A 25,324-nucleotide genomic window follows, 5' to 3' on the forward strand; every position below is an offset into this window, starting at 1 on the left:
GTACTGAGAATACACTATGAGTACAGTGATCCCTACCTGGGACAGCCACAGTAAACCAAGTGAGCTCATTCAGATCAATGTGTTAGTCACACAGCAAATAGAACCTCCGGAGACTCATTTCCTGAATGTATTCAGTGGCATGTCTTGAAATGGCTCTGGTAGATATTTCTTTTTATCACACACGAAACATTGATTTCCGTGGTATCTTACAGGAGTTCGATATTATTCCAGCTAAGTGTTTATGTGCGTGTGTGTGTTTTAACAATTGAAAATTATGATCTGGTTTAGCCAAGTACTTATGTTTATGTTGAACATAAATGTTTCCGATTTGTAGTTTTAGATTTCTGAAGTAGGATAATCATATTTAAAAACTGTTTTGTATCAAGACCCAAACAAAACAAGTCTTTCCCCTGAAGTGTTGAAATTATCTTTCCTTAATTTCTTCTCCTCTGGTTTGTGTTTTGTTTTTTGTTTTTTGTTTTTTTTCTAGAAAATATTCCCGAGAAAGATCTTCAAGGAAGACTCTATATCAACCGAGTTTTTCACATCAGTGCTGAGAGAATGTTTGAATTGCTCTTCACCAGCTCACACTTTATGCAGAGATTTACTAATTCTAGAAACATAATAGGTTGGTCCTCTGTTCTTACTAATAACAAATTGGGGAGGATTTTCCTTGGAGAGTTGAAACTTGATAGTGTCTTGGGGGCGGAGGGGTTGGGGTGGGGGTTAGACACAATTTGATTTTAAGGTGTTGACTTTAAAACTGGGATTTAAATGTTTGGTTAAATTCACATGTGACCAAAATAATTGTTTAATTAGGTAAGTGCTATTTAAAAGGTATAAGATTTATACCCTAAAAAACCTGCAGTAATTCATTAATGTACCCATTTAGTCTAGTTGAAACCTATTGTGTGGAAAGGACTGCATTATGTGACACGTGGATGCAGGTAGAGTGTCAACTGAAGTAACCCCCTGGCCAAGTGGCCTGATAGTATCTATCGCAGCTGATTCTAGACATGGTCCTTACTCTGTGAGGTTCACAGTCTTCAGAGTTGGGTGCGTGTGCACCCTGAAAGCTGCTCACTGGGCCTACAGCAGCAACATTTATGATCTCAAGCACCCATCAGTAGTAGACTAGCAAATTGCTGTTTTCCTCTAAAGAGCCCCGTACAACAATGCAAGCAACGGTGAGCTCCTGCTGCTTATGAGTTAACCTCACAGACACAGTGTTAAGCGAACGAAGCTAGACACAAAGTGTGCACACGGTGATATCTTGGCAGAGACATGGAAGTCCATGTGTTCACTGCTGTTGTAGAGGGTTAGACGGGTGAAGCCTGGACTGCCTTTGAATGTCGATTAAGTTTTACGTATTAGCCTGAATAGCAGTGCCCACGTGTGCATCCCTGGTGAAATCAACAGAGCTGTGTGCCAAGTACCTATAATATAACGAAAACGTAGTTTTATATAGGGAGCTGATCACACTCCCAGAACAATTTCACTGCTCATGTGATAAAAGTTCCATATTGTTAAATATCTCAAATTAGTTTTTAGTAAGTTTTAAAGTGAATATATATCCAGATACTTTGTTAACTTTGGGAGTCAACCGCATCACGTTAGAATGCAGTAGCCGTAGACATTTGTACAAGGTAAGCCATTTCACATGGTCAGCAAATCAGTTCTGTAACCCGAGGATTTTGTTAACCATTAGGTTGTCTGAGACTTTCACAACAGCATAAGCACATATCCACTGATAAGATATCAACATGGACTCCAGGTCCAAAGCTGAATGTTCTTATTCCCAGCAGGGTAGCAAAGGGATTCTGTTGATAAGAGATTTCGTGATTATTTCATGAGTTTCACGGCTTTAAGAATTTTACTGTTTTCTGTTAAAAATATGAAATATCTAGGAGATGTAAGTTGCCCCCTGCTCAGTGGCTCATATTTGACTGTATCTCTTCTGAATCGGATTGTACTTTGTGATTGATTTCTGTCTGGGGAACTGCATCCCTGTGAAGAGTTAGGTGTGATTCCTGGAGTATTTGCTACCCAGTGGTTGTCGATGATGCAATGCCTCTTTTATAGTTATTATAAAGCACCACAGGTTATTACAAATTGGTAGGAAGTAAAGTGTGCTTTTTGCACACAACTAGTCCTGCTATCTAGTATCTATCTGGCCTCAGTATGGTTGGTTATATCCACTCGATGGTGTCATAAATAACTTTAGGAAGCAAAGGCTTCTGGCTTATTCAAAGCCCGAACAGTTATGGTAACATTACAGGGTAGACCTAGAATGAGTCAAGAGGTCTCTAAAAGATCATTGTTCCTGACCTTAAACCATACTGCTATTCTTAGAACCCGCTACCCAGTAATCAATGTGGTCTTTCTTCTTTTATTTCTACTGTGTGTGTGTGTGTGCGCGTGTGTGTGTGTATGACACACACATGTGTGGAGGTCAGAGGACAACTTGTAAGAAGGACAACTTCCACCGTGTGGGGTCAGAGAGTCAAACTTGGATTGGCAGGGTTGGTGTCAAGCTGGTAACTGCTGTCCTGGTCTAGTGAACAATGTCCCCCATCAGCACTTGAAAACTTCAGTTGGTGTCGCCCTTTGCAGAGCTTGTGAAAACTTTTAGGAGGCGTAGTCTTGCTGGAGGAGGCATGTGGCCAGGGGCTTTGGGTCATGGTATTTTATCACAGCAGCAGAAATAACTAAGACATCTCCTGAGTCATTTCCCAGCCCCATGGATCTAATTTATTTTAATAAGGAACTTTTAAGTTGGCAGTCTCTTTAATTTCTATTTACAGTTGCATGCCATTACTCGTAATTAAAAACTCAATTTAGAATATTTTTTCATTTAGATAAATGTAAACCTTCAGAGAAGCTTCACGAGTCGTATGATAACATCCATATTTACGTCCCTTAGGCTTCTCCTCAGATTTTAAAACTGTAATGAAATGTACATGCTGTAAAGGAAGCAAACAGTTCAGAGACGTTATGTACACTCATCATTGTAGAGCCATCACCACGTGCATCTCCAGATCTTTTCCATCAACACAAACAGAAACTCTGAGCCTTAAAAGAAAACTCTCCATCTGACCCTCCCCAGTTCCTGGGGAACCACCATTCCATCTTTTATACTGTGAATTTAACAAATCGGGCTACTCCGTATAAATGAATGTGTACAACATTTGTTTTTTACTGAGAAGTTTCCCACTTAACATAATGTCTTCAAATCCATCCATCCATCCATGAGAAGACCCACAGCAGAATTCTGCATCTTTTAAAGGCGAATTATATTTTGTATATGTGTATATAATATCATATTCTGTGGGTTCATTTATCCATTAATGACACATAGCTTTTAGTTACTGTGAAAAAAAAATGCTACCCAGGCCACTAATATATGGCTATCTACTTGTCTTCACTTTGATTTCCTTTCAGTACTTATTTGTTGTCTAAAGGCAGATTGTTTCATCATAGGTAACTTTGTGTATTTTCTTTTGAGGCGTACCCAGTTCTGTATTCTATGATTGTACCATTTTGTAATCTTATCAGTGATGCGTAGAGACTCTGGTTTTTCACAGAACGATCAACACTGTTCCTTCTGATTTTATGTAACAGTCAGCTAATTGATATGAAGTTTCACCAATTTAAATTGTTTACTAAAACAAAGAATTCTTAAAGTATCTGCAATTCCTGTCTTTTTATTTTTTTAACATTAGGACCATAAAAAAAAAAAAAAACCAATGTATCCTTTTCTCTGTTGTTATTGTCTTACCCAATATTATATTAATCAGAGGATGTTCTCACAAATGATAATTCAGTAGGCCTAGCTGGTAAAGTGGTAAAAATCCCAGTGTAACATGCATGGGGAGACAGAAATTGATTTAATAGTATGGACTTTAGCAACAGTATTCAATGATAACATTTGAACCTGTTTCCAGTTAACAGTGGGTCACTTGTTTTTCCCTGGAGTATGGTGACATAGGACCAAATAACCTGAAAAGTACTTCGAAATTAAGTGGATATAGCTTTTTTTTTTTAAATGAATGCCTAAACATGTAATATTTATAGCACATTCTGAATGGTAGACTCTATTGTGTGTGATGTTGCCCTTTTAAATGTAGTTACGAAGCTCTGACAGGTAGTCAAAGGCTTTCTGACCCTGCCTTAAAAACCTGTACACCTACTTGTAAAAACAAAGCTGGACAGACATGGCTCTGTCTTCAGTCTAACCCTTCAGCAACAGGAGAGATGGATTAAAGTCGGGCCCCAGCAATGAGAAGACTGATGTAGCAGTTCAACCCAGGGAATGAACATTTGTGTGTGTCTACTCACGTTGGCGGTATTCACGGTGTAGTCGGATCTTCAGAGTTCGTGAGGCTTTCATGCCTAATGATTCTCACAAATGTTGCTGAGGTTAAAGCTATGTTTCTATGGGAAGTGTGTCTTACTCATGATACAAGAGAATTGCAACTGAGATCTAATCTTATGTCACCTGACAACCAATAACATCTGTGACGTGGTTTCTCCATACGCACAGGTGTGAAAGTCTCATTGTTGAATGACAAATGTCTTTCAGCGTTTTCTCTTTAGTGATGGCATATCCAATGTTGTGTTTGTATCTTTTTTCCAAGACACGGTCTTTTTCTATGGTTCAGGCTAGCCTCATACTCTCCATCTTCCTGCCGTAGCCTCCCTGTTGCTGGTATTACATGCATGGTCCCATTTCCATCATTTCCACAGGTTTTGGATTTAAAATGGAGTCTACAGATGAATTGACCTTTAATTTTGTCTTCTAAAAACATATTAATAATTTAGAAATAAGTAGATAAGAGATATGTGTATTTTTTAAATTTTTATTTTTCTTGGATATTTTATGTATTTACATTTCAAATGTTATCCCCTTTCTCCTCTCTCCCATACCCCCTGCTGCCTCCACATGCTTCTATGAGGACGCTCCCAGTCCCACCCACCCACTCTAACCTCAATGCCCTGGCAATCCCCTACACTGGGGAAATGAGCCTTCACAGTACCAAGGACTTCTCCTCCTATTGATGCAGGACAATGCCATCCTCTGCTACATATGTGGCTGGAGTCATGGGTCCCTCTATGTGTTCTCACTGGTTGGTGGTTTAGTCCCTGGGAGCTCTGGTGGGGTCTGGTTGGTTGATATTGTTGTTCTTCCTATGGTGTTGCAAACCCCTTCAGCTCCTTCAGTCTTTTCTCTAACTCCTCCACTGGGCTCTCCTTGTTTAGTCTAATGGTTAGCTGTAACCATCCTCATCTGTATCAGTATGGCTCTGGCAGAGCCTCTCAGGAGACATGTCCTCTGTACCCCATTTTTAATAGGATTGTTTGATTCTCTGGAGTCTAATTTCTTGAGTTCTTAGTATATATTAGATATTAGCCCTCTGTTGGATGTAGGATTGGTAAAGATCTTTTCCCAATCTGTTGGTTGCCATTTTGTCCTACTGACAGTGTCCTTTGCCTTACAGAAGCTTTGTAATTTTATGAGGTCCCATTTGTTGATTCTTGATCTTAGAGCAGAAGCGATTGGTGTTTTGTTGAGGAAAATTTCCCCTGTGCCTATGTATTTGAGGCTCTTCCCTACTTTTTTTTTCCTATTAGTTTGAGTGTATCTGGTTTTATATGGAGGTCTTTGATCCACTTAGACCTGCGCTTTGTACAAGAAGGTAAGAATGGGTCAATTTGCATTCTTCTACATGCTGGCCTCCAGTTGAACCAGCACCATTTGTTGAAAATGCTGTCTTTTTTCCACTGGATAATTTTAGTTCATTTGTCAAAGATCAAGCAACCATAGGTGTGTGGGTTCCTTTCTGGGTCTTCAATTCTATTCCATTGGTCTATCTGTCTGTCTCTGTACCAATATCATGCAGTTTTTATCTCTATTGCTCTGTAATACAGCTTGAGGTTAGGGATGGTGATTCCCCTAGAAGTTCTTTTACTGTTGAGAATAGACTTTACTATCCTGGGTTTTTTGCTTTTCCAAATCAATTTGCAAATTTCTCTTTCTAATTCAATGAAGAAATGAGTTGGAATTTTGATGGGGATTGGATTGAATCTGTACATTGCTTTTGACAAGATCGCCATTTTTACTATCTTAATCCTGCCAATCCATGAGTATGGGAGATCGTTCCATCTTCTGAGATCTTCAATTTCTTCCTTCAGAGACTCGAAGGTCTTGTCATACAGATCTTTCACTTGCTTGGTTAGAGTCACACCAGAGCATTTTATATTATTTGTGGCTATTGTAAAGGGTGTCATTTCCCTAATTTCTTTCTCAGCCTGTTTATCCTTTGAATAGAGGAAGGCTACTGATTTGTTTAATTTTATATCCAGTCACTTTGCTGAAGTTGTTTATCAGCTGTTGGAGATCTCTGGTCTAATTTTTGGAGTCACTTAATTGTGCTATCATATCATCTGCACAGAGTGATATTTTTACTTCTTCTTTTCTAATATGTATCCCTTTGACCTCACTTTGTTGTCTAATTGCTTTGGCTCAAACTTTAAAGTACTTGAATAGGTAGGGAGAGAGTGGGTAGCCTTGTCTAGTCCCTGATTTTAGTGGGACTACTTCACATTTCTCTCCATTTAGTTGGATGTTGGCTACTGGTTTGCTGTATATTGCTTTTACTGTGTTTAGGTATGGGTCTTAAATTCCTGATCTTTCCAAGACTTTTATCATGAAGGGGTATTGAATTTTGTCAAGTGCTTTCTCAGCATCTAATGAAATGATCATGTGGGTTTTTTTCTTGAGTTTGTTTATATAATGGATTTCTGTATCCTGATTGGATCCCAGGGATGAAGCCTACTTGATCAAGGCGAATGATTGTTTTGATGTGTTCTTGGATTCGGTTTGTGAGAATTTTATTGAGTATTTTTGCATCAATATTCATGAGTGAAATTGGTCTGAAGTTCTCTTTCTTTGTAGGGCCTTTGTTTGGTCTTAGTATAAGAGTAATTGTGGTTACATAGAAGGAATTAGGTATTATTCCATCTGTTTCTATTTTGTGAAATAGTTTGAAGAGTATTGGTATTAAATCTTCTTTGAAGATCTGATAGAATTCTGCACTAAACCCATCTGGTCCTGGGCTTCTTTTGGGTGGGAGACTTTTAATGACTGCTTCTATTTCTTTAGGGGCTATGGGACTGTTTAAATGGTTTATCTGATCCTGATTTAACTTTGGTACGTAGTATCTGTCTAGAAAATTGTCCATTTCATCCAGATTTTCCAGTTTTGTTGAGTATAGGCTTTTGTAGTAGGATCTGACAATTTTTTGGAATTTCCTCAGTTTCCGTTGTTATGTCTCCCTTTTTGTTTCTGATTTTGTTAATTTGGATAATGTCTGTGTGCCCTCTGTTAGTCTGGCTAAGGGTTTATCTATCTTGCTAATTTTCTCAAAGAACAAGCTCCTGGTTTTGTTGATTCTTTGTATAGTTCTTTTTGTTTCTACTTGGTTGATTTCAGTTCTGGGTTTGATTATTTCCTAAGGTCTAATCCTCTTGGGTGTATTTGCTTCTTTTTGTTCTAAAGCTTTTAGGTGTGCCGTCAAGCTGATAATGTTTACTCTCTCCAGTTTCTTTTTGGAGGCACTCAGAGGTATGAGTTTTTCTCCTAGCACTGCTTTCATTGTATCCCATAAGTTTGGATATGTTGTGCCTTCATTTTCATTAAATTCTAAAAGGTCTTTAATTTCTTTATTTTTTCCTTGACCAAGTTGTCATTGAGTAGAGCATTGTTTAGCTTCTATGTGTATGTGGGCTTTCTGTTATTTTTGTTGTTATTGAAGACCAGCCTTAGTTTATGGCGATCTGATAGGATGCACAGGATTATTTCAATCTCCTTGTATTTATTGAGGCCTGTTTTGTGACCAATTATATGGTCAATTTTTGATAAGGTACTATAAGGTGCTAAGAAGAAGGTAAGAAGTTATATTCTTTTGTTTTAAGATGAAATGTTCTATAGATGTCTGTTAAATCCATTTGGCTCATAAATTCTGTTTCACTATGTCTCTGTTTAGTTTCTGTTTCCATGATCTGTCCATTGATGAGAGTGATATGTTGAAGTCTCCTAATATTATTGTGTGTGGTGTAATGTGTGCTTTGAGCTTTAGTAAAGTTTCTTTTATGAGTGTAGGTACCCTTGCATTTGGAGCACAGATGTTCAGAATTGAGAGTTCAATTTGGTATATTTTTCCATTTATGAGTATTCTTTCCTTATCTTTTTTTGGCAACTTTTGGTTGAAAATTGATTTTATTTGATATTAGAGTGGCTACTCCAGCTTATTTCTTGGGACCATTTTCTCGGAAAATTTTTTCCCAGCCTTTTACTCTTAGGTATTGTCTGCCTTTGTCACTGAGGTGTGTTTCCTGTATGCAGCAAAATGCTGGGTCTTGTTTACGTATCCAATCTGTTAGTCTATGTCTTTTTACTGGGGCATTGAGTCCATTGATGTTAAGAGATATTAAGGAATAGTGACTGTTGTCTCTTATTTTTGTTGATAGAGGTGGAATTATGTTTTTCTGGTTATCTTCTTTTGGGTTTGTTGAAAGAAGATTTACTTTCTTGCTTTTTCTAGGGTGTAGTTTTCCCTCCTTGAATTGTAGTTTTCCATTTATTATCCTATGTAGGGCTGGATTTGTGGAAAGATATTGTGTAAATTTGATTTTGTCATGGAATATATTGTTTTCTCCATCTATGGTAATTGAGAGTTTTTCTCAATATAGTAGCCTAGGCTGGCATTTGTGTTCTCTTCAGGATCTTCTAGCTTTCAAAGTCTCTATTGAAAAGTCTGGTGTAATTCTGATAGGTCTGCCTTTATATGTTACTTGACCTTTTTCCCTTACTGCTTTTAATATTCTTTCTTTGTTTTGTGTATTTGATATTTTGACTATTATATGATGGCAGGAATTTCTTTTCTGGTCCAATCTGTTTGGAGTTCTGTAGGCTTCTTGTATGTTTATGGACATCTCTTTCTTTAGGTTAGGGAAGTTTTCTGCTCTAATTTTGTTGAAGATATTTACTTTCCCTTTAAGTTGGGAATCTTTGTTCTCTTCTATACCTATTATCCTTAGGTTTGGTCTTCTCATTGTGTCCTGGATTTCCTGGATGTTTTGGGCTAGGAGCTTTTTGCGTTTTACATTATCTTTGATGGTGTTGATGTTTTCTATGATATCTTCTGCTCCTGAGATTCTCTCTTCTATCTCTTGTATTCTGTTGTTGATACTTACATCTATGACTCCAGATCTCCTTCTTAGGTTTTCTATCTCCAGCATTGTCTCCCTTTGTGATTTCTTTTTCTCTTTTCTTTTTTTTTTTCTTTTTTTCGGAGCTGGGGACTGAACCCAGGGCCTTGCGCTTGCTAGGCAAGCACTCTACCACTGAGCTAAATCCCCAACCCCCCTTTGTGATTTCTTTATTGTTTCTATTTACATTTTTAGATCCTGGTTGGCTTTGTTCAATACCTTCACCTGTTTGGTGGTGTTTTCCTGTAATCCTTTAAGGGGTTTTTGTGTTTCTTCTTTAGAAGCTTCTACTTGTTTACATGTGTTGTCCTATATTTCTTTAAGGGAGTTATTTATGTCCTCCTTAAGGTCCTCTATCACCATCATGAGATGTTAAATCCAAATCTTGCTTTTCTGGTGTGTTGCAATATCCAGTATTTGCTGTGGTAAGAGAACTATGTTCTGATGATGCCAAGTAGTCTTGTTTTCTGTTGCTTAGGTTCTTGTGCTTGCCTCTTGCCATCTAGTTATCTCCGATATTAGTGGTCTTGTTGTGTCTGACTGGAGTTTGTCCCTCCTGTGGGCCAGTGAGCCTGAGAGCCTGTGAGCCTGTGAGCCTGTGAGCCTGTGAGCCTGTGAGCCTGTGATGTTTGGAGTGAGAGTGCTACTGGCAGATCAGCTCTCTGCAGGCAGGTTTTGGGTCTGAGAACTGTGGGACAGCCCAGCTCTGGGGACAGATGTAGACTAGAAGGGTCCTTTCCTAGGTCCCCCTGTGGCTTCCGTGCCCTTTGAGCTCCCTGTGTGTTTCTCCTTGGACAGTCAATGGATAGAAAATGGGGTCCCACCTGTGGCTTAGGAGGGGGAGTGCTCCTAGCAGCCCAGGTCTCTGCACGCAGGTTTTGTGTCTGAGGGCTGTGGGACCACCCTAGCTCTGGGCACAGATGGAGATCAGAAGCAAGAGATGTATGTGTGTATGTTACTGCTTTTTAAAAGGGGAAATTCTTTTTATTTTTTAAGATTTATTTTATGTGCTTTGAGTGTTTTGTGCACTTGTATGCCTGTGCTCATGCAGGTCAAAAGAGGGCATCAGATTTTCTGGAACTGGAGATATAGATGTTTGTGAGACACCATGTGGGTGTTGGAAATCAAACCCAGGACCTAAGCAAGGACAAATGCTCTTAACCACAGAGCCATCTTTCCAGTTCCTATTATAGCTTCTTAAACTGGGTGTTGCTGACTACACATATATATGAAGCCCTGCAAATGAATGTGGAGGGAGGGCCCCCCAAATTTGTCAATAGTAAAGGCTTCTGAACACAAAAAACAAAATTTAGTTCAAAATCCACGGTGTAATGGGTCTGAGGTGCTTCTGGCACCTCTGTTGTTAAGAATGACTTTGCCGAGGCCAGGGTTCTGAGCACATAGTGTGTGTGACTGTGCATAGTGTCGTGATGCATGCTGCCAGCATACACTGCCTGCGGGACCTTGGCTCATACAAACAGCGTTCTGCCCCATAGAAACCTAACAATTTAACTCTGGATAATACTTCCATTATTGTCCTACCATCATCCTTAGCATTTCAGTACCAGGTTAGTATATGTTTGGGTTGTACTGCATTAAATCTTCCATATTAAAAAAAAAATGCTGGGGTTGGGGATTTAGCTCAGTGGTAAAGCGCTTGCCTAGCAAGCACAAGGTCCTGGGTTCGGTCCCCAGCTCTGGGAAAACAAAACAAAACAAAACAAAAAAAATTTGCTGTTTGAGTTGCTGACACAACTTTCATCTTAAAAATCATGTAATGAATCTGGGTATAGAATTAGGAAAAACCCTTAGCAATTTCCAAGGTGCCTGTCAACACATTTCCTTCGTTCTGTCCCACACATGGATGGCAAATGGCTTTCTCAGCTCTAACTGCTATAAAATCAACCTACGGGACTCAGAAAAACCCCAACGGTGCTCTGGCTTCCCGTGTATCAAGTCCTTAGCTACAGAGTAATCCCTTGTGTAGAAGTAAGTGGATGTAGCCAATAGCATGCACATTTGCTTGTCCATATTTTACTTGGCAAAACTATAGGTGAACTAAAGAATTACATTGCAATCATGTCTTTGTAGTTCATTATCCATACGCGTCTGATTTGTAGACCATTTTATATACCTGTTGCCCAGAGTCAGTAAGAACTTCTCTGGTGAAAGGGGTCTAAAAGTGAAGACAGTTCAGAAGCCCCTGATATGTATCTCCTACAAGAAGAATGACTCACATTTAATCTTCCTTTTCACCAATGAAGCCGAGGACTGCTTGTAAACATCTAATTCTCAATCTGCACCTCTGACTGAACTTAAAGCCTTTCTGTTTGCTCTGGTTAGATGTGGTGTCCACCCCCTGGACAGTTGAATCTGGAGGCGATCAGCTGAGAACCATGACCTACACTATAGTCCTCAGCAATCCACTTACGGGCAAATGTACTGCCGCCACGGAAAAGCAGGTACGCGACTCAGTCGGGGCTCCAGAGGAGTTCTGCCCACAGCTCAAGGAAAGAGTGCTTGTCACAGGCCACAGTTGATGCCACAGGTTCACCAGATACCTGACAAGGGATGACAAACTGTCAGAGCCCAGAGGGCTCCCACCCACCCACCTACACCTAGTCAATAGACCACCTGTTGGAGAGTATTTGTCAGGAGTTTCCATGTCGTTTGCAATAATGATATTGTAGTTTTATTTTTAATAATGGTGGTTGTACAGATTGAGCCACAAACTCTTGGGCATGCTAGCTAAGCACTCTACCACTGGGCTGTGTTCTCTAGCCTGCAGTCACGTTTTTTTTTTTTTTTTTTTTTTTTTTTTTTTTTTTTTTTGAGAACTACCAATTTTGTTTATTATTGATTGAATGATTTAAGTCTTTTTGGTGTTTACTTTTTGTAGTTTTTATATATTCTAGATATTAATCTTCTGGCTGATGTACAGTCAGCAAATAATTATCCCTTTTGTAGCCTGTCTCTTTATGTTGGTGGTTGTTTCTTTTGCTGTGCAGAAGCATTTTAATTTCATGTAATGCCATCTGTTAATCCTTGAGATCATTTCTTTTTTTTTAATTTATTTAATACTTAATAATAATTCTTTGGTTTCCGGGCAAACATCCCCCTCCCCCCTCCCCTTCCTTATGGGTGTTCCCCTCCCAACCCTCCCCCCATTGCCGCCCTCCCCCCAACAATCTAGTTCACTGGGGGTTCAGTCTTAGCAGGACCCAGGGCTTCCCCTTCCACTGGTGCTCTTACTAGGATATTCATTGCTACCTATGAGGTCAGAGTCCAGGGTCAGTCCATGTATAGTCTTTAGGTAGTGGCTTAGTCCCTAGAAGCTCTGGTTGCTTGGCATTGTTGTTCATAAGGGGTCTCGAGCCCCTTCAAGCTCTTCCAGTTCTTTCTCTGATTCCTTCAACGGGGGACCTATTCTCAGTTCAGTGGTTTGCTGCTGGCATTCGCCTCTGTATTTGCTGTATTCTGGCTGTGTCTCTCAGGAGAGATCTACATCCGGCTCCTGTCGGTCTGCACTACTTTGCTTCATCCATCTTGTCTTATTGGGTGGCTGTATATGTATGGGCCACATGTGGGGCAGGCTCTGAATGGGAGTTCCTTCAGTCTCTGTTTTAATCTTTGCCTCTCTCTTCCCTGCCAAGGGTATTCTTGTTCCCCTTTTAGAAAAGGAGTGAAGCATTCACATTTTGATCATCCGTCTTGAGTTTCATTTGTTCTAGGCATCTAGGGTAATTCAAGCATTTGGGCTAATAGCCACTTATCAGTGAGTGCATACCATGTATGTCTTTCTGTGTTTGGGTTAGCTCACTCAGGATGATATTTTCCAGTTCCAACCATTTGCCTACGAATTTCATAAACTCGTTGTTTTTGATAGCTGAGTAATATTCCATTGTGTAGATGTACCACATTTTCTATATCCATTCCTCTGTTGAAGGGCATCTGGGTTCTTTCCAGTTTCTGGCTATTATAAATAAGGCTGCGATGAACATAGTGGAGCACGTGTCTTTTTTATATGTTGGGGCATCTTTTGGGTATATGCCCAAGAGAGGTATAGCTGGATCCTCAGGCAGTTCAAAGTCCAATTTTCTGAGGAACCTCCAGACTGATTTCCAGAATGGTTGTACCAGTCTGCAATCCCACCAACAATGGAGGAGTGTTCCTCTTTCTCCGCATCCTCGCCAGCATCTGCTGTCACCTGAGTTTTTGATCTTAGCCATTCTCACTGGTGTGAGGTGAAATCTCAGGGTTGTTTTGATTTGCATTTCCCTTATGACTAAAGATGTTGAACATTTCTTTAGGTGTTTCTCAGCCATTCGGCATTCCTCAGCTGTGAATTCTTTGTTTAGCTCTGAACCCCATTTTTTAATAGGGTTATTTGTCTCCCTGCGGTCTAACTTCTTGAGTTCTTTGTATATTTTGGATATAAGGCCTCTATCTGTTGTAGGATTGGTAAAGATTTTTTCCCAATCTGTTGGTTGCCGATTTGTCCTAACCACAGTGTCCTTTGCCTTACAGAAGCTTTGCAGTTTTATGAGATCCCATTTGTCGATTCTTGATCTTAGAGCATAAGCCATTGGTGTTTTGTTCAGGAAATTTTTTCCAGTGCCCATGTGTTCCAGATGCTTCCCTAGTTTTTCTTCTATTAGTTTGAGTGTATCAGGTTTGATGTGGAGGTCCTTGATCCACTTGGACTTAAGCTTTGTACAGGGTGATAAGCATGGATCGATATGCATTCTTCTACATGTTGACCTCCAGTTGAACCAGCACCATTTGCTGAAAATGCTATCTTTTTTCCATTGGATGGTTTTGGCTCCTTTGTCAAAAATCAAGTGACCATAGGTGTGTGGGTTCATTTCTGGGTCTTCAATTCTATTCCATTGGTCTATCTGTCTGTCTCTGTACCAATACCATGCAGTTTTTATCACTATTGCTCTGTAATACTGCTTGAGTTCAGGGATAGTGATTCCCCCTGAAGTCCTTTTATTGTTGAGGATAGTTTTAGCTATCCTGGGTTTTTTGTTATTCCAGATGAATTTGCAAATTGTTCTGTCTAACTCTTTGAAGAATTGGATTGGTATTTTGATGGGGATTGCATTGAATCTGTAGATTGCTTTTGGTGTTTTCCTCTGGCGTCTGGATGTGCGCAGAGTGCAGTCTCTTCTGGTTTCCCAGGCGTGTCTGCCTCCCTGCAGGTTCAGCTCTCCCTCCCACGGGATTTGGGTGCAGAGAACTGTCTATCCGGTCCGTTTCCTTCAGGCTCCGGCCGTGTCTCAGGCGCAGGGGTCCCGCCGCTCCTGGGCCCTCCCCCACGGGAACCCAGAGGCCCTACACAGTTTCCTCTTGGGCCAGGGATGTGGGCAGGGGTGGGCAGCGTTGGCGGTCTCCTCCGCTCCGCAGCCTCAGGAGCGCCCACCTGACCAGGCGGTGAGGTCTCTCTCCCACGGGGCCTGGGAGCAGAGAGCTGCAGCGGGCCGGGATCTGCCCTGCAGTCACGTTTTAAAGACAGGCTATTATTTATTGATTGATCGATTGATTGATTGGTTAGTTGGTTTTGTTTTGTTTTGAGACAGGGTTTCTCTGTGTAGTCTTGGCTGTCCTAGAATTCTCTCCGTATATCAGACTGGCCTTGAACTCACATCCTACCTCTGCCTCCTGAGTATTGGCATTAAAAGCCAAACAAGTCTATAAAACAAACAAATCTATAAAAATGTGAACAGAAGTATTGTCCAAAATTATATCAATGCCTCAGATGTCTTTGGAAACCAATATGGAGTTGTGGAGGGATGCTGGCAGAGGGGAGGTGGGGCTCACATGAAGGGAGATGGGACAGCAAACATGGCGGACGGTAGGCGATGAGCTCATGAGGGTTCACTGCATCCCTCTTGTACCCGTCTACAGTTTTGTTTAATAGAAGAATTTAAAATGAGTATCTCTAAAATCTAACTTACAATAAGATCATGTCAGGGGAGAAGCCCAAAGAACCAGATGGCTGCTGTGACATATGGGGAACATTGTTTTTAATCTTAAACACAAGCCAGTACTCCTCTCAGTGACTAGAATGGCACTGGCTTAGAGCGGAGTGTGTTTGGCCAGTCTGGGCTAGAGTCTAGTGCACCTGAAGACCACTGCAAACAGCCGTGAACACTGAAGGAGGTGTTGTTTTGGTTTTTCCATCAGCGTTACAGAAAATGTGATTCACTTATCGTCTATAACATTTTAAAAGGTTGTCACAGATACAAGAAGAGATGGGTGTTTTGGAATAGGAAAATCTTCTATAAACTTAGGAGCCAGTCCTTCCTCCTTCAATGATGGGTAGAAGTGTGGTTAAGTGAAAGCTTTAGTTGACAGACCCCTTAAGTTAGGGAAAACGATGTTTTGCCTGGTTGCTCTATTTTTTTGGCTTTTTTTTTTTAACAGTTGGCTTTGTTAAAGTTTGACGAATGTGGGAGTTATGGCCCTTCTACTATTCAATTGATTTTTGAATTGTCAACTTAATTTTTTTTAACTTAAAACTCATTATAGCCAAGAAACACAGAACGATTATGCGATTTATTTCTCACGCTGTCCTAATTTGTCATAAGATTTTCGATGTGTTTTGTATTTGTGAGGAGGAACTTCAGTATATATGCTCTAAGTTGCTGGGGAACATATTGAAAAACCCACGTAAACATCTTTTATCTTACTTCGGCAGACACTGTATAAAGAGAGCCGGGAAGCCCAGTTTTATTTAGTAGATTCAGAAGTGCTGACACACGACGTCCCCTACCACGACTACTTCTACACTTTGAATAGATACTGCATCGTGCGCTCTGCAAAACAGAGGTGCAGGCTGAGGTGGGTCGCTGCAAGCACACACACGAGTGAGTTGACCAGGGTGTGCTGTGTAACACCAGACTGAAGTCTTAGTCGGGCACCACAGAGCTTCGCTTCTTACCTAAATCACATGTCCAGCAGTGTTCGGGATGTGGGGCTCCGCACTCAAGACTGAAACTGATAAACGTATGGGCATCCTGGGGCCTCACAGTCTAGAATAAATGCCCTTCAATTGCCACAGGAATAAAGGCTATAGAATTGGCCAAAGCTAGTCCCGTGCTCCAGTGTAAGCGTCTCAAGCGTCAGGAGTTTTAGGGGAACGCATGGTGAGCCACACGGCGCTCTGCTGCGGTGCGAACGAAGAAGGTTGGCACCTTGAAGAGCAATGGCCATCGCAGGCCGTGCTGGCCCTAATTAATAGAATTACTTTTGACTAGTGCGCAATCACTAGAGCTCCCCGAGGCATTTAGAAATTTATTTAATTCCTTAGCGTTTCCTGAAGCCTTCATTGCTTTTTAGGCGAGGGTAGAGTATCCCACTTTGATGAGGTTATTAGCAACTCACAATGTTTTTAAAAGAAGAACAAATTTTATTTCACAGTAGTAATGGCATTTAATTCTTTTGGCTTCCCACAGAATGCAACCTCACGTTTCACTGCAGTGAAATAGCTAAAGTAGTGGCCACAGTCCCCTGAACTCTTCTGGTCTCCTCTGCTGGCTAAAGTCTGTCTCTAAAGAAATATTATTTTCTTCTCTTCCTATTAGAGTCTCCACAGACTTGAAATACAGGAAACAACCGTGGGGCCTTATCAAGTCTTTAATCGAGAAGAATTCCTGGAGTTCGCTGGAGAACTATTTCAAACAGCTTGGTATGTAGGCTTTCATGCATTGGTATTTTCCAAGGTCTCATTTAAAACGGGCTGTTCTTCATTAGGATCACACGTCAAAAATTAACGTACATCACGGTCAACCTTTCAATACTCACAAACGCTGTAAAAGAGAAGCATGATTGTTTTTCCCCACTTTACCGTCAAGGAAATCCCGAGTACATTTAAGTGACTTGTCCAAGATCACACACACTGCCTGTGCAGGGAGCCAGGAGGCTAAACACAGAGAGAAGTTCCAAAACTAGGTTATAGATCCTCTTGTCCTCTGTCACAACTGCAGGGCCCCAGGTCTACACCTGTCTTTTTTTTGGGAACTGGGGACCGAACCCAGGGCCTTGCGCTTGCTAGGCAAGCGCTCTACCACTGAGCCAAATCCCCAACCCCTACACCTGTCTTCTTAACTGTGGCTTTCCTGGGCTTATGTAGGCCCACTTGGCAATGGTGCTGTGTTTGTGTGTGGATTTACTGGAGGTGTGCTGGTAGCTGACCAAGAGAGACAATGCGGCTGTTACGCTGGGATACTTCTTAATATACACAGAAGGGAATGCTGCATATCTGAACATAATTAATTCTAGTGAAGGAAAGGCCCAAAGCCAGCCATCTCTAGCGACTTAAGGCTGCATGCTTGCTTTACTCTGCTGGTTACTTGTCCTCTGGCTTTTTTCCCTCTGGCTGTTTCATTGTTAAACTTCTCATCAGCACCAAAGAAGTTTGGCCACTTGCTAACGAGATTCTGAAAAAAAAAAAAAAAAAAAAGAAAGAAAGAAAGACCAAGCAGAGGGAAGGACTAAAAATAAATGACAGAAATGAGATATTTAGGTTGTTTCAAGATTCCTTTTACCAGACGTTTTCTTTCCAAACGTTAGAACTTCTACACGCTACCCTCTTCTTTAGGGTTAAGAAGCGCTGATAGATCCTTCCTTGGAAACCTTTCTAACGATCCCGTGGATGTGTGTGGAACCCTCGATTTCACAACTGAAGGCATTACGTTAATATTTAATATAGCACGTAGCAAGTTTCCGCTGATGACCTCATCATTTATTGATACACATTCTTCCTAGAATAAGGAAGTCTCACTGTAGGGTCATTATAGTCTCTAAAGCTCTTAATTAAGAATAAAGTTTTAATCTAGTCTGTAAAACCTGAGGTTTGATAAGAGAGGGTTATCAAGGCTCAAACGAGCCCACCTACGCATGCGCGTGCGCGCGCACACCCTCTCTCCCCCACACAACTTGTGTCCTATAGTTGAGGAAGCTTCCTTCTTATCCATTTGTTTTTAAAAATTCTTCTCAGAATCAGATTTGTTAATGGAAGAGTCTGTGTTGAGTCAACCCATGGAAGATGCTGGAAAACTTAGCAGCCTACGCCGGAGACGGCGGACCTTGAACCGGACAGCAGAGCCGGTTCCAAAGCTGCCCTCTCAGCGCTCTCCTACAGATTTGGGCTTCGAGGCCAAAGACGATATTACAGGTAGCTGTCGCTATTAAACAGATAAAAGACTTACCCTTAGGAGGCATGGGGTGCCTCTTGTCTTTGAGGAATGCCATTTAAGGAAGCCTGCCTTTCTCTTCTTTTTGATAATATTTATTAATACTCTGAATTTCTTAACAGCAGCTACCGTAGAAGCCTAAAGAAACAGCTGGGATGTGGCAGGTATATGACGAGTAGAATATTTCAGTTGGCCTGCACAACATTAACATTTTTTAGATTGCTTGGACTGGTGCCCGCCTTTAGTCCCAGCGCTCAGAGGTAGAGGCAGGTAGATCTTGGTGAGTTTGAGGCCAACCTGATCTATCTAGTGAGTTCCAGGCCAGCCAGGATTACTTAGTGAGATGCTACCTCAAAAAATAATTGGGTATTTAAATAAAATATTATGTTTGTGTGGCCCTGTACCAAGTCCCTTCAGACAGTCTGTGTTGTCCATCTGTGACTCTGTCCCCAACATGAGCCACTAGCCCCAAGCTTCTGTTTATTTCCTGCTTAACATCTACAGACATCTGATGTTTAGCTCTGAGTGTACTGCTGAGGGCTAGCCTGGGCAAACAGCTGAGATGGAGCTTGACCATCAGTTTCGAGTTAATTTCAGATGATTATTGACTTTGAGCAGTGTTCACAGCCCTCTCTCTCACCTCTCACCTCCAGGAAAGAGAAAGGCAGTGGACAGTTGTGACACTGCCCTTATCGTGGTGATGAGCGTATTGTAAGTATCCCTTGTATATCCTTTGTTCATATCGTCATCTGTTTTTAAGTAGGTCCCCAAAGAATTGTAAGGCATAAGGACTTATTTTTTACTCTTTGTGTTAGTGCTTGGCCTGCATGTCTGTGTGCAGTACCTACAGAGGGCAGAAGGAAGCACAGATCCTCTTGGAAGCGGAGTTACATACAGAGGGTTGTGAGCGATTCTGTGGGTGCTGGGAACCAATCCCAGGGAACCAATCTCAGGGAACCAATCCCAGGGAACCAATCCCAGGGAACCAATCCCAGGGCTCTGAAGAGCAGCAGGTGTCCTTAACCGCCAAGCCTTCTCATCAGCCTCTGCATTTGTTTTATTGGGTAGAAATGGTCACTGCTGACCACGTTGAACTGTAAAACCAGTCTAATAGATTTTGTTTGATAGCTTTTGATGTATGTTTTTTTCGGAATTGTCAAAGGTAAGGGAATATAAAATATACGCTCAGCATTAAAATAAAAAGCATTCTGACTTATTTCTATGAAACCTATGGGTTTTTATGAGAAGTTCTGTAAATTTAAAGAAAATACTTGTTGGTAAAATTCTAATAAAATGATTCTACCTTGCTTAAATAGATCAGTGGTGTTACGCGTTTATATGAGTAAGACTTAGTGTTTTTGCTAAAATGCAGATGTCTCAGCTCTAATTTTAAAGGTCGTTTCAGAAGACTTTGAATAGTGATCAGGAAATTTTAAAAACATTTTTAAAAATTTAAATTGATTTTTATGTGTATGGGTGTTTTGTCTGCATGTTATCTCTGTGTACCACAAGTATGCCTGGTGAGTATAAAGGCCAAAAGAGGGCATTGGATCCCCCGAGACTGAAGTTACAAAGAGTTGTAAGCAGCCATGTTGGTGCAAGGCTTCCAACAAGAGCAGCTAGTGATGGAATTTAAAGCACACGCTGTAGGTTATTCTGATATAGCAACCAGACTGTCAAAAATATTAGGCAATTAGTCTGATGCTTGTAGTATTTATGGGAACCTACCTAGCAAGTTACACCTAAGAGCTCTAATTCTACTGGGCGATAATTTTTGGAATGAAGCTCTTACCTGTTTTTCTTTACTACAGATTTCAGAACAAGCAGAAAGTACTTTTATCCTTTTTAGTGTTTGCTGTCGTTCTTGTTGTTGTTGTTTCCTTGACATGGGGCTTGCTATGAAGTCTTAGCCTTGAACTATCTCATGATCCTCCTGCCTCAGCCCCCCTTATGCTGGGACAACCTGTGTAAACCCTGGCCCTCAGATCTCTCTCTGGGTTTCAGAAAAGGTTTTCAGATTCTAATAAAATCAGGTTGCTCTGACATTTTGAATGACAAATATTATTATATTACATCGTAGGAATTTATATATACGTATGCATGTACACGTTCATCCCTTCAGTGCTGTGATAATTTTATAGATTTGATTTCCTCATTACCTTTAGTTTTCTTACATACCCTCTATACACTTTTTTCACTTTCTGTGCTGTCTGGAACCAAACCCCTGGCCCGGGTGCATACTAAGTAACCATTCTACGGCTGAGCTATGCCCCCAAACACAATCAGTTTAGCTTGAGGCAGGTAAATCTTTTAACAGAACTAAATAAAGGCACATGATACTACTTATCAGTCTGTGCACATGTGTAATGAGGTCTGTATTCATTTGAAAGGCTGATATTAAAAAGAAAACATTAACTTTGAATGTAAAAATTTTATATTTACCGTTATGTAATATATGCTTGGGATTTATCTGGTACTTTCTCTGTTCAAAGAGAGTATCTGTCTGTCTGTCTGTCTGTATGTATGTATGTATGTATCTATCTATCTATATATCTATCTATGCACATTTTTTTGCTTCCACTGGGAATGAAAGGTAACATTGCGATGTTCCTAAAATCAGCTACGTATTGATCTTCCTTTCATTTTTAAAATGCAGTATTATGGGTATGTAATTGCTTAAGCCAGTGTAACCCAAAAATAGACCCTGAAAGCCTACCTGGTAGATTTCTAAGCCAGTGGTTGCACAGGACTGGCTGGGATTGAGCAAAGAAGAAAGGAAAAAGGGGTCAGAGGCCATCTGTGAGTTGTGGCCTTTCAAGGAGTTTTCTTATCACACACTAGGCATTTCCCATCATTCTCTTTGGCAGCTATATAATACTTGAAAGCAGTTATTTCATATAATGAAACAGGGATAATTTATTGAAATATAGAAAATGGTGTAGATCATATACAGTTGAAAGCTTTTGCATATGTATGTTATTTTACTCTGTTTCTTAGTCGTGGAAGGGGGTCTTGGGGTGGGGTCTGCCTCTGTAGTCCAGGCTGCCCTGCGGTCTCCAATCACAATAGATTCTCTTGACTCTACCATGAGGGTGCTGGGCTTCCTCTGCTGCTGCCTCTGCAGTGCAGGTCAGTGTGGGTTAACCAGCTGTCCTTTACTTGGCACAGTTTGCTGCTGCTAGTTCTGCTGAATGTGACACTGTTTCTGAAGTTGTCAAAGATAGAACACGCCACCCAGTCCTTCTACCAGCTTCACCTCCAAGGAGAGAAATCTTTAAAGTAAGTTCCCCGCCTCAGCCCTGCCTGTTTCTCTGTTGTAGAAAATTTAACTTTAGAGACTTTGGTCTGCTGTATCTTGTCATGCACGCTTAGTTCTCCCCCTCCCCGCCGCCTGGGGTGGTGGCGGCGGCGGTGGCGGCAGCAGTGGGTATGATTTTGTGTTTCATTTGCAATAAATGGAGCACAATAATTTCTGTAAATGAAAGATCAGCAGCTGTTTTATGATTTAATTTTTTTCTTCTAGTTTAGTCTCTGACAGGCTCTCAAGAACGGAAAATATTCAAAAGAACAAAGATCAGGCCCACCGTTTAAAAGGAGTACTCCAGGATTCCATAGTGATGTTGGAACAGGTAGGCCAGGTTGTTCCTCAGGGGTGTGAATGGGCGGGTTGTCAGCTTGGGACGTCTGTAGACACACTTCTATAGCTGCTTACTAACTCTGCTCCCACTTCAGCATTCTCTTTTGGTTCAGGTGTTTCTCTCACTCCGTGCTTGTCCATGTCTTATAGAGAGGAGAAACCTCCTTTCTTCCTTCTATAACCATCTTGACAAATTGTCCTATCCTAGACCCCCTCTGCTCTTTGGACTAGTGCTAGGAATGTTTGACACAGCTTTGTGAAGTCTGTGCAGTAGACTTTGTGAAGAATCACAGTACCCAACCCAATGCAGGTTTGCTGAATGAGCGAATGAACGAATACAGTAAGGAATACGGAATATTTCTTGGTCTCCAGTTGCTTTGATTTTGTGAGAGAAGTCAGTTACCCTACAGGCTTTCATGTCTGTTTTTAAAAGTGCAGAGTTAAGTAGTATAGAAGTATGAAGTGGGTAGTGCTCTAGGAGCTCCGAGGCAGGGTGGTTAGGGAAGATCGTATGGGGTCAGCAGGTACAGGTAAGTTTTAGAACTGTGAAGAGGACCTTGGATTAGGAAGACATGACTCAGCCATGGGGCACGAGGTGTTCAGGGAAGAGTGGAAAAGACCACTGAGCCTTGAGGAATGTCTAAGAAAACAAGCCTTTCTCTCTGGATAGTCAGATGGACTTCCTGGAATGTACACTGAGTGAAAAACTATGGCCCTCTAGTACCTGGTAAGAACTCTCTAGAATTCATATAGCAGATACTGGAGAATCAGGTATTTGATGATCTGTTTTATTTGACCGTCTCTATCTATCTATCTATCTATCTATCTATCTATCTATCTATCTATCTATTGATGTAGATGCTCAAATCAAATACACACATATATATGTATATATACACACACATATATATGTATATATACATACACAGACATACATATACACATACACATAGATCTTTTGGAGTAAAATAACTGGCAAAAATCGAAGTCTGATTTTTGATCATTCTGTTTGCAGCTGAAGAGCTCACTCATTATGCTTCAGAAAACCTTTGATTTACTAAACAAGAACAAGTCTGGGGTGGTTGTGGAGAGCTAGTGCTGAAATGTGGAGATCAAAGAGACATCTGGACCTAGAAGACAACATCTGGAAGGAAACAGAGGATGAAGACTGTCGCGGTCAAAAGGACATTTCTGATCTTTTTATTACCGGGATTTCTACTAGAAAAGCCTTATTTAAATAACATTTACTCAGTGATTCTCACCAGTAGCCTTAAGACTCTATCTTTTCACTTCTTATAGCTATTTTCAAGCTGTGAATTTCTCTAGTGAACCATGAAATATATTTTGGAATTGAAATTCTGTGACACAAAAGGGGGGAAGGAAGACACCCTGGCTACAGTGGCTTCTCTTCTCCAGTGAGGCTTGTCACTTGATCCTTTAAATTTACGTTAGCACAGAGTCCCTGTGCCCAGTGGGGTGTGTTCATAGCTGAGTCTAAGAGCCTAAAAAGGTAAGAAGGAACCCTTTAATCACTTGTCACCTTAAAGGATCATTTTCCAAGTGCAGACATTGCAGGTTTGTATCTTTAAACTTTACAATGTCTTCATTGACTTGGCTTCAAGGCCAGTGGTCAGACCTTTTGTATGTCTGAAAGAGTCATTGACCATGTTGTATCTTAATGAAGGAATATATGTGTATGTATACACACATACATATATATATATATATATACATGTACATAAATGTGTGTATATGTATATATGTATGTAGGTACATATTTATATCTACCAAAGGTGAGATTACCCTTCATACATCCAAAAGACTGAATAGTAATTTAGGAGAAGGAAGTATTCGAGTTATTAATGCTCAGAATGAACTACTTTTAGTTTTAGAAGCCATAAGATTATTATAAAGTCTGGGCATTTCATGATGGATCAAATGAGACCATGAATTATGCTTGGATTCACCTTAGGAGGGCCCATAATGGAAGTGACCCATGCCATGGAAAAGAATTGATGGCTTTTCAGTAGCAGCTACATACAGCTTCATTCTTTATTCTTCATTCTGTGTGTAGCTTGTCTTGCTGGCAATCAGAAGATAGACAGACAGATACTCGCACTCGCCAGTAAAGACTGGGGGACGTGCGTGCTGACTGAAGTTGAGAGGCACAAGCTTGGGCTCTCAGGACAGCTGCTTAGGCATTTGTGAAAAGAAGGACTCTGTGACCAGACTTGAAATTAGCTCCGTCCCCCAGGATTTAGGGAATGTTCAGGACATATTTATTTATTGTTTTGTTCTCTAGAGGTCTTTCTAGAACACGCACATATATTTATTCTTATTGAATATCCATTGTCTTTAAGTCAATGTTGCCTTTCCCTCAGGTCACCAAAGCCAAATGTCATTGTTAACAACGCTTTTGCGAAGCCTGTAGGGAATAAAAATACTGGCTAAAGGGAAGGGTTTCTCTTCACAAGTCCTATCTACTCTCCCTGGGGAAGGGGGCTTCAGAGTAATACCTCCTGTTCCGTTTTGTCTTGTTTTGTTTTGTTTGTTTAGGAACATAGGAAGTATCTGGCTGTATGTTAGAGTGAGTGGATTAGAAACTTCAAATTGTTACATTTAGAAAAATGTTAACTGTCAGAGTGAATGTTTTTGTTGTTTCTCTCAGACTACTTTATCACATACCTCAAAGGTTACCAACGTTGCTTTGTAGATAAAACACTAAATATGTATGTAGAATTAAGATCTTAATCTGTTATATATAGATTGACTTCAATAAAACCCAAAATGTCTAAGTTGCTGTTCTTCTGTTTCTGCTTAAAAACCAAACCAAACCAAACCTAGAAAGCCTGGGGTAGGGAAAACCTGTACGTAGGCCCACAGTTCTCACAGATTTGTGCAGCGACGAAACCCTAGAGAGGACTCTCTTGGGCAATTTCATTGCAAATGCGCAGACTACTGAATCAAAAGTACCACAGAGGCCTGGCTGGAAGGCAGCCCCAGCCACCAGGACTCGCGAGCATGCACAAGTTGGATAAGCCGGGCTTGGGAGCTACAGCGGGCCTCTGGGGAAGGTGGGTGACTCGTGGGGTGGCACCCCTTAACGCGGCGACGGTGCGGATCGAACCCAACGCCTGTTGCCGGCGCCGGAGGCCGGCGAACTCAGGCGGCGCGCGAACGCCCGGGTCTGATCCGGCGCCACAGCAGCACCCCGGCA

At 41.0% G+C, this 25,324-nt stretch overlaps 1 protein-coding gene across 6 annotated transcripts in view; it reads left to right on the forward strand.

The window, feature by feature from the left end:
* Gramd1c (GRAM domain containing 1C) overlaps positions 1-24,902 on the forward strand; it is an 85,329-nt gene extending 60,427 nt beyond the window's left edge. For all 6 annotated transcript variants that reach the window (XM_087576605.1, XM_087576607.1, XM_087576606.1 and 3 more), the window contains 9 exons: positions 491-628; positions 11,614-11,732; positions 15,974-16,116; positions 16,860-16,963; positions 18,275-18,451; positions 19,124-19,181; positions 21,639-21,749; positions 21,994-22,099; positions 23,123-24,902. In XM_087576605.1, coding sequence (XP_087432731.1) covers positions 491-628; positions 11,614-11,732; positions 15,974-16,116; positions 16,860-16,963; positions 18,275-18,451; positions 19,124-19,181; positions 21,639-21,749; positions 21,994-22,099; positions 23,123-23,203 — 1,037 coding nt within the window. In that variant the 3' untranslated portion in view covers positions 23,204-24,902. The remainder of the gene's footprint in view (positions 1-490; positions 629-11,613; positions 11,733-15,973; positions 16,117-16,859; positions 16,964-18,274; positions 18,452-19,123; positions 19,182-21,638; positions 21,750-21,993; positions 22,100-23,122) is intronic.
* The last annotated feature ends 422 nt before the right edge of the window (positions 24,903-25,324 follow it).

The sequence above is a fragment of the Rattus norvegicus genome, chromosome 11, assembly GCF_021556685.1.
Source record: "Rattus norvegicus strain SHRSP/BbbUtx chromosome 11, alternate assembly SHRSP_T2T, whole genome shotgun sequence".
In the NCBI taxonomy this organism is placed as follows: Eukaryota; Metazoa; Chordata; class Mammalia; order Rodentia; family Muridae; genus Rattus; species Rattus norvegicus.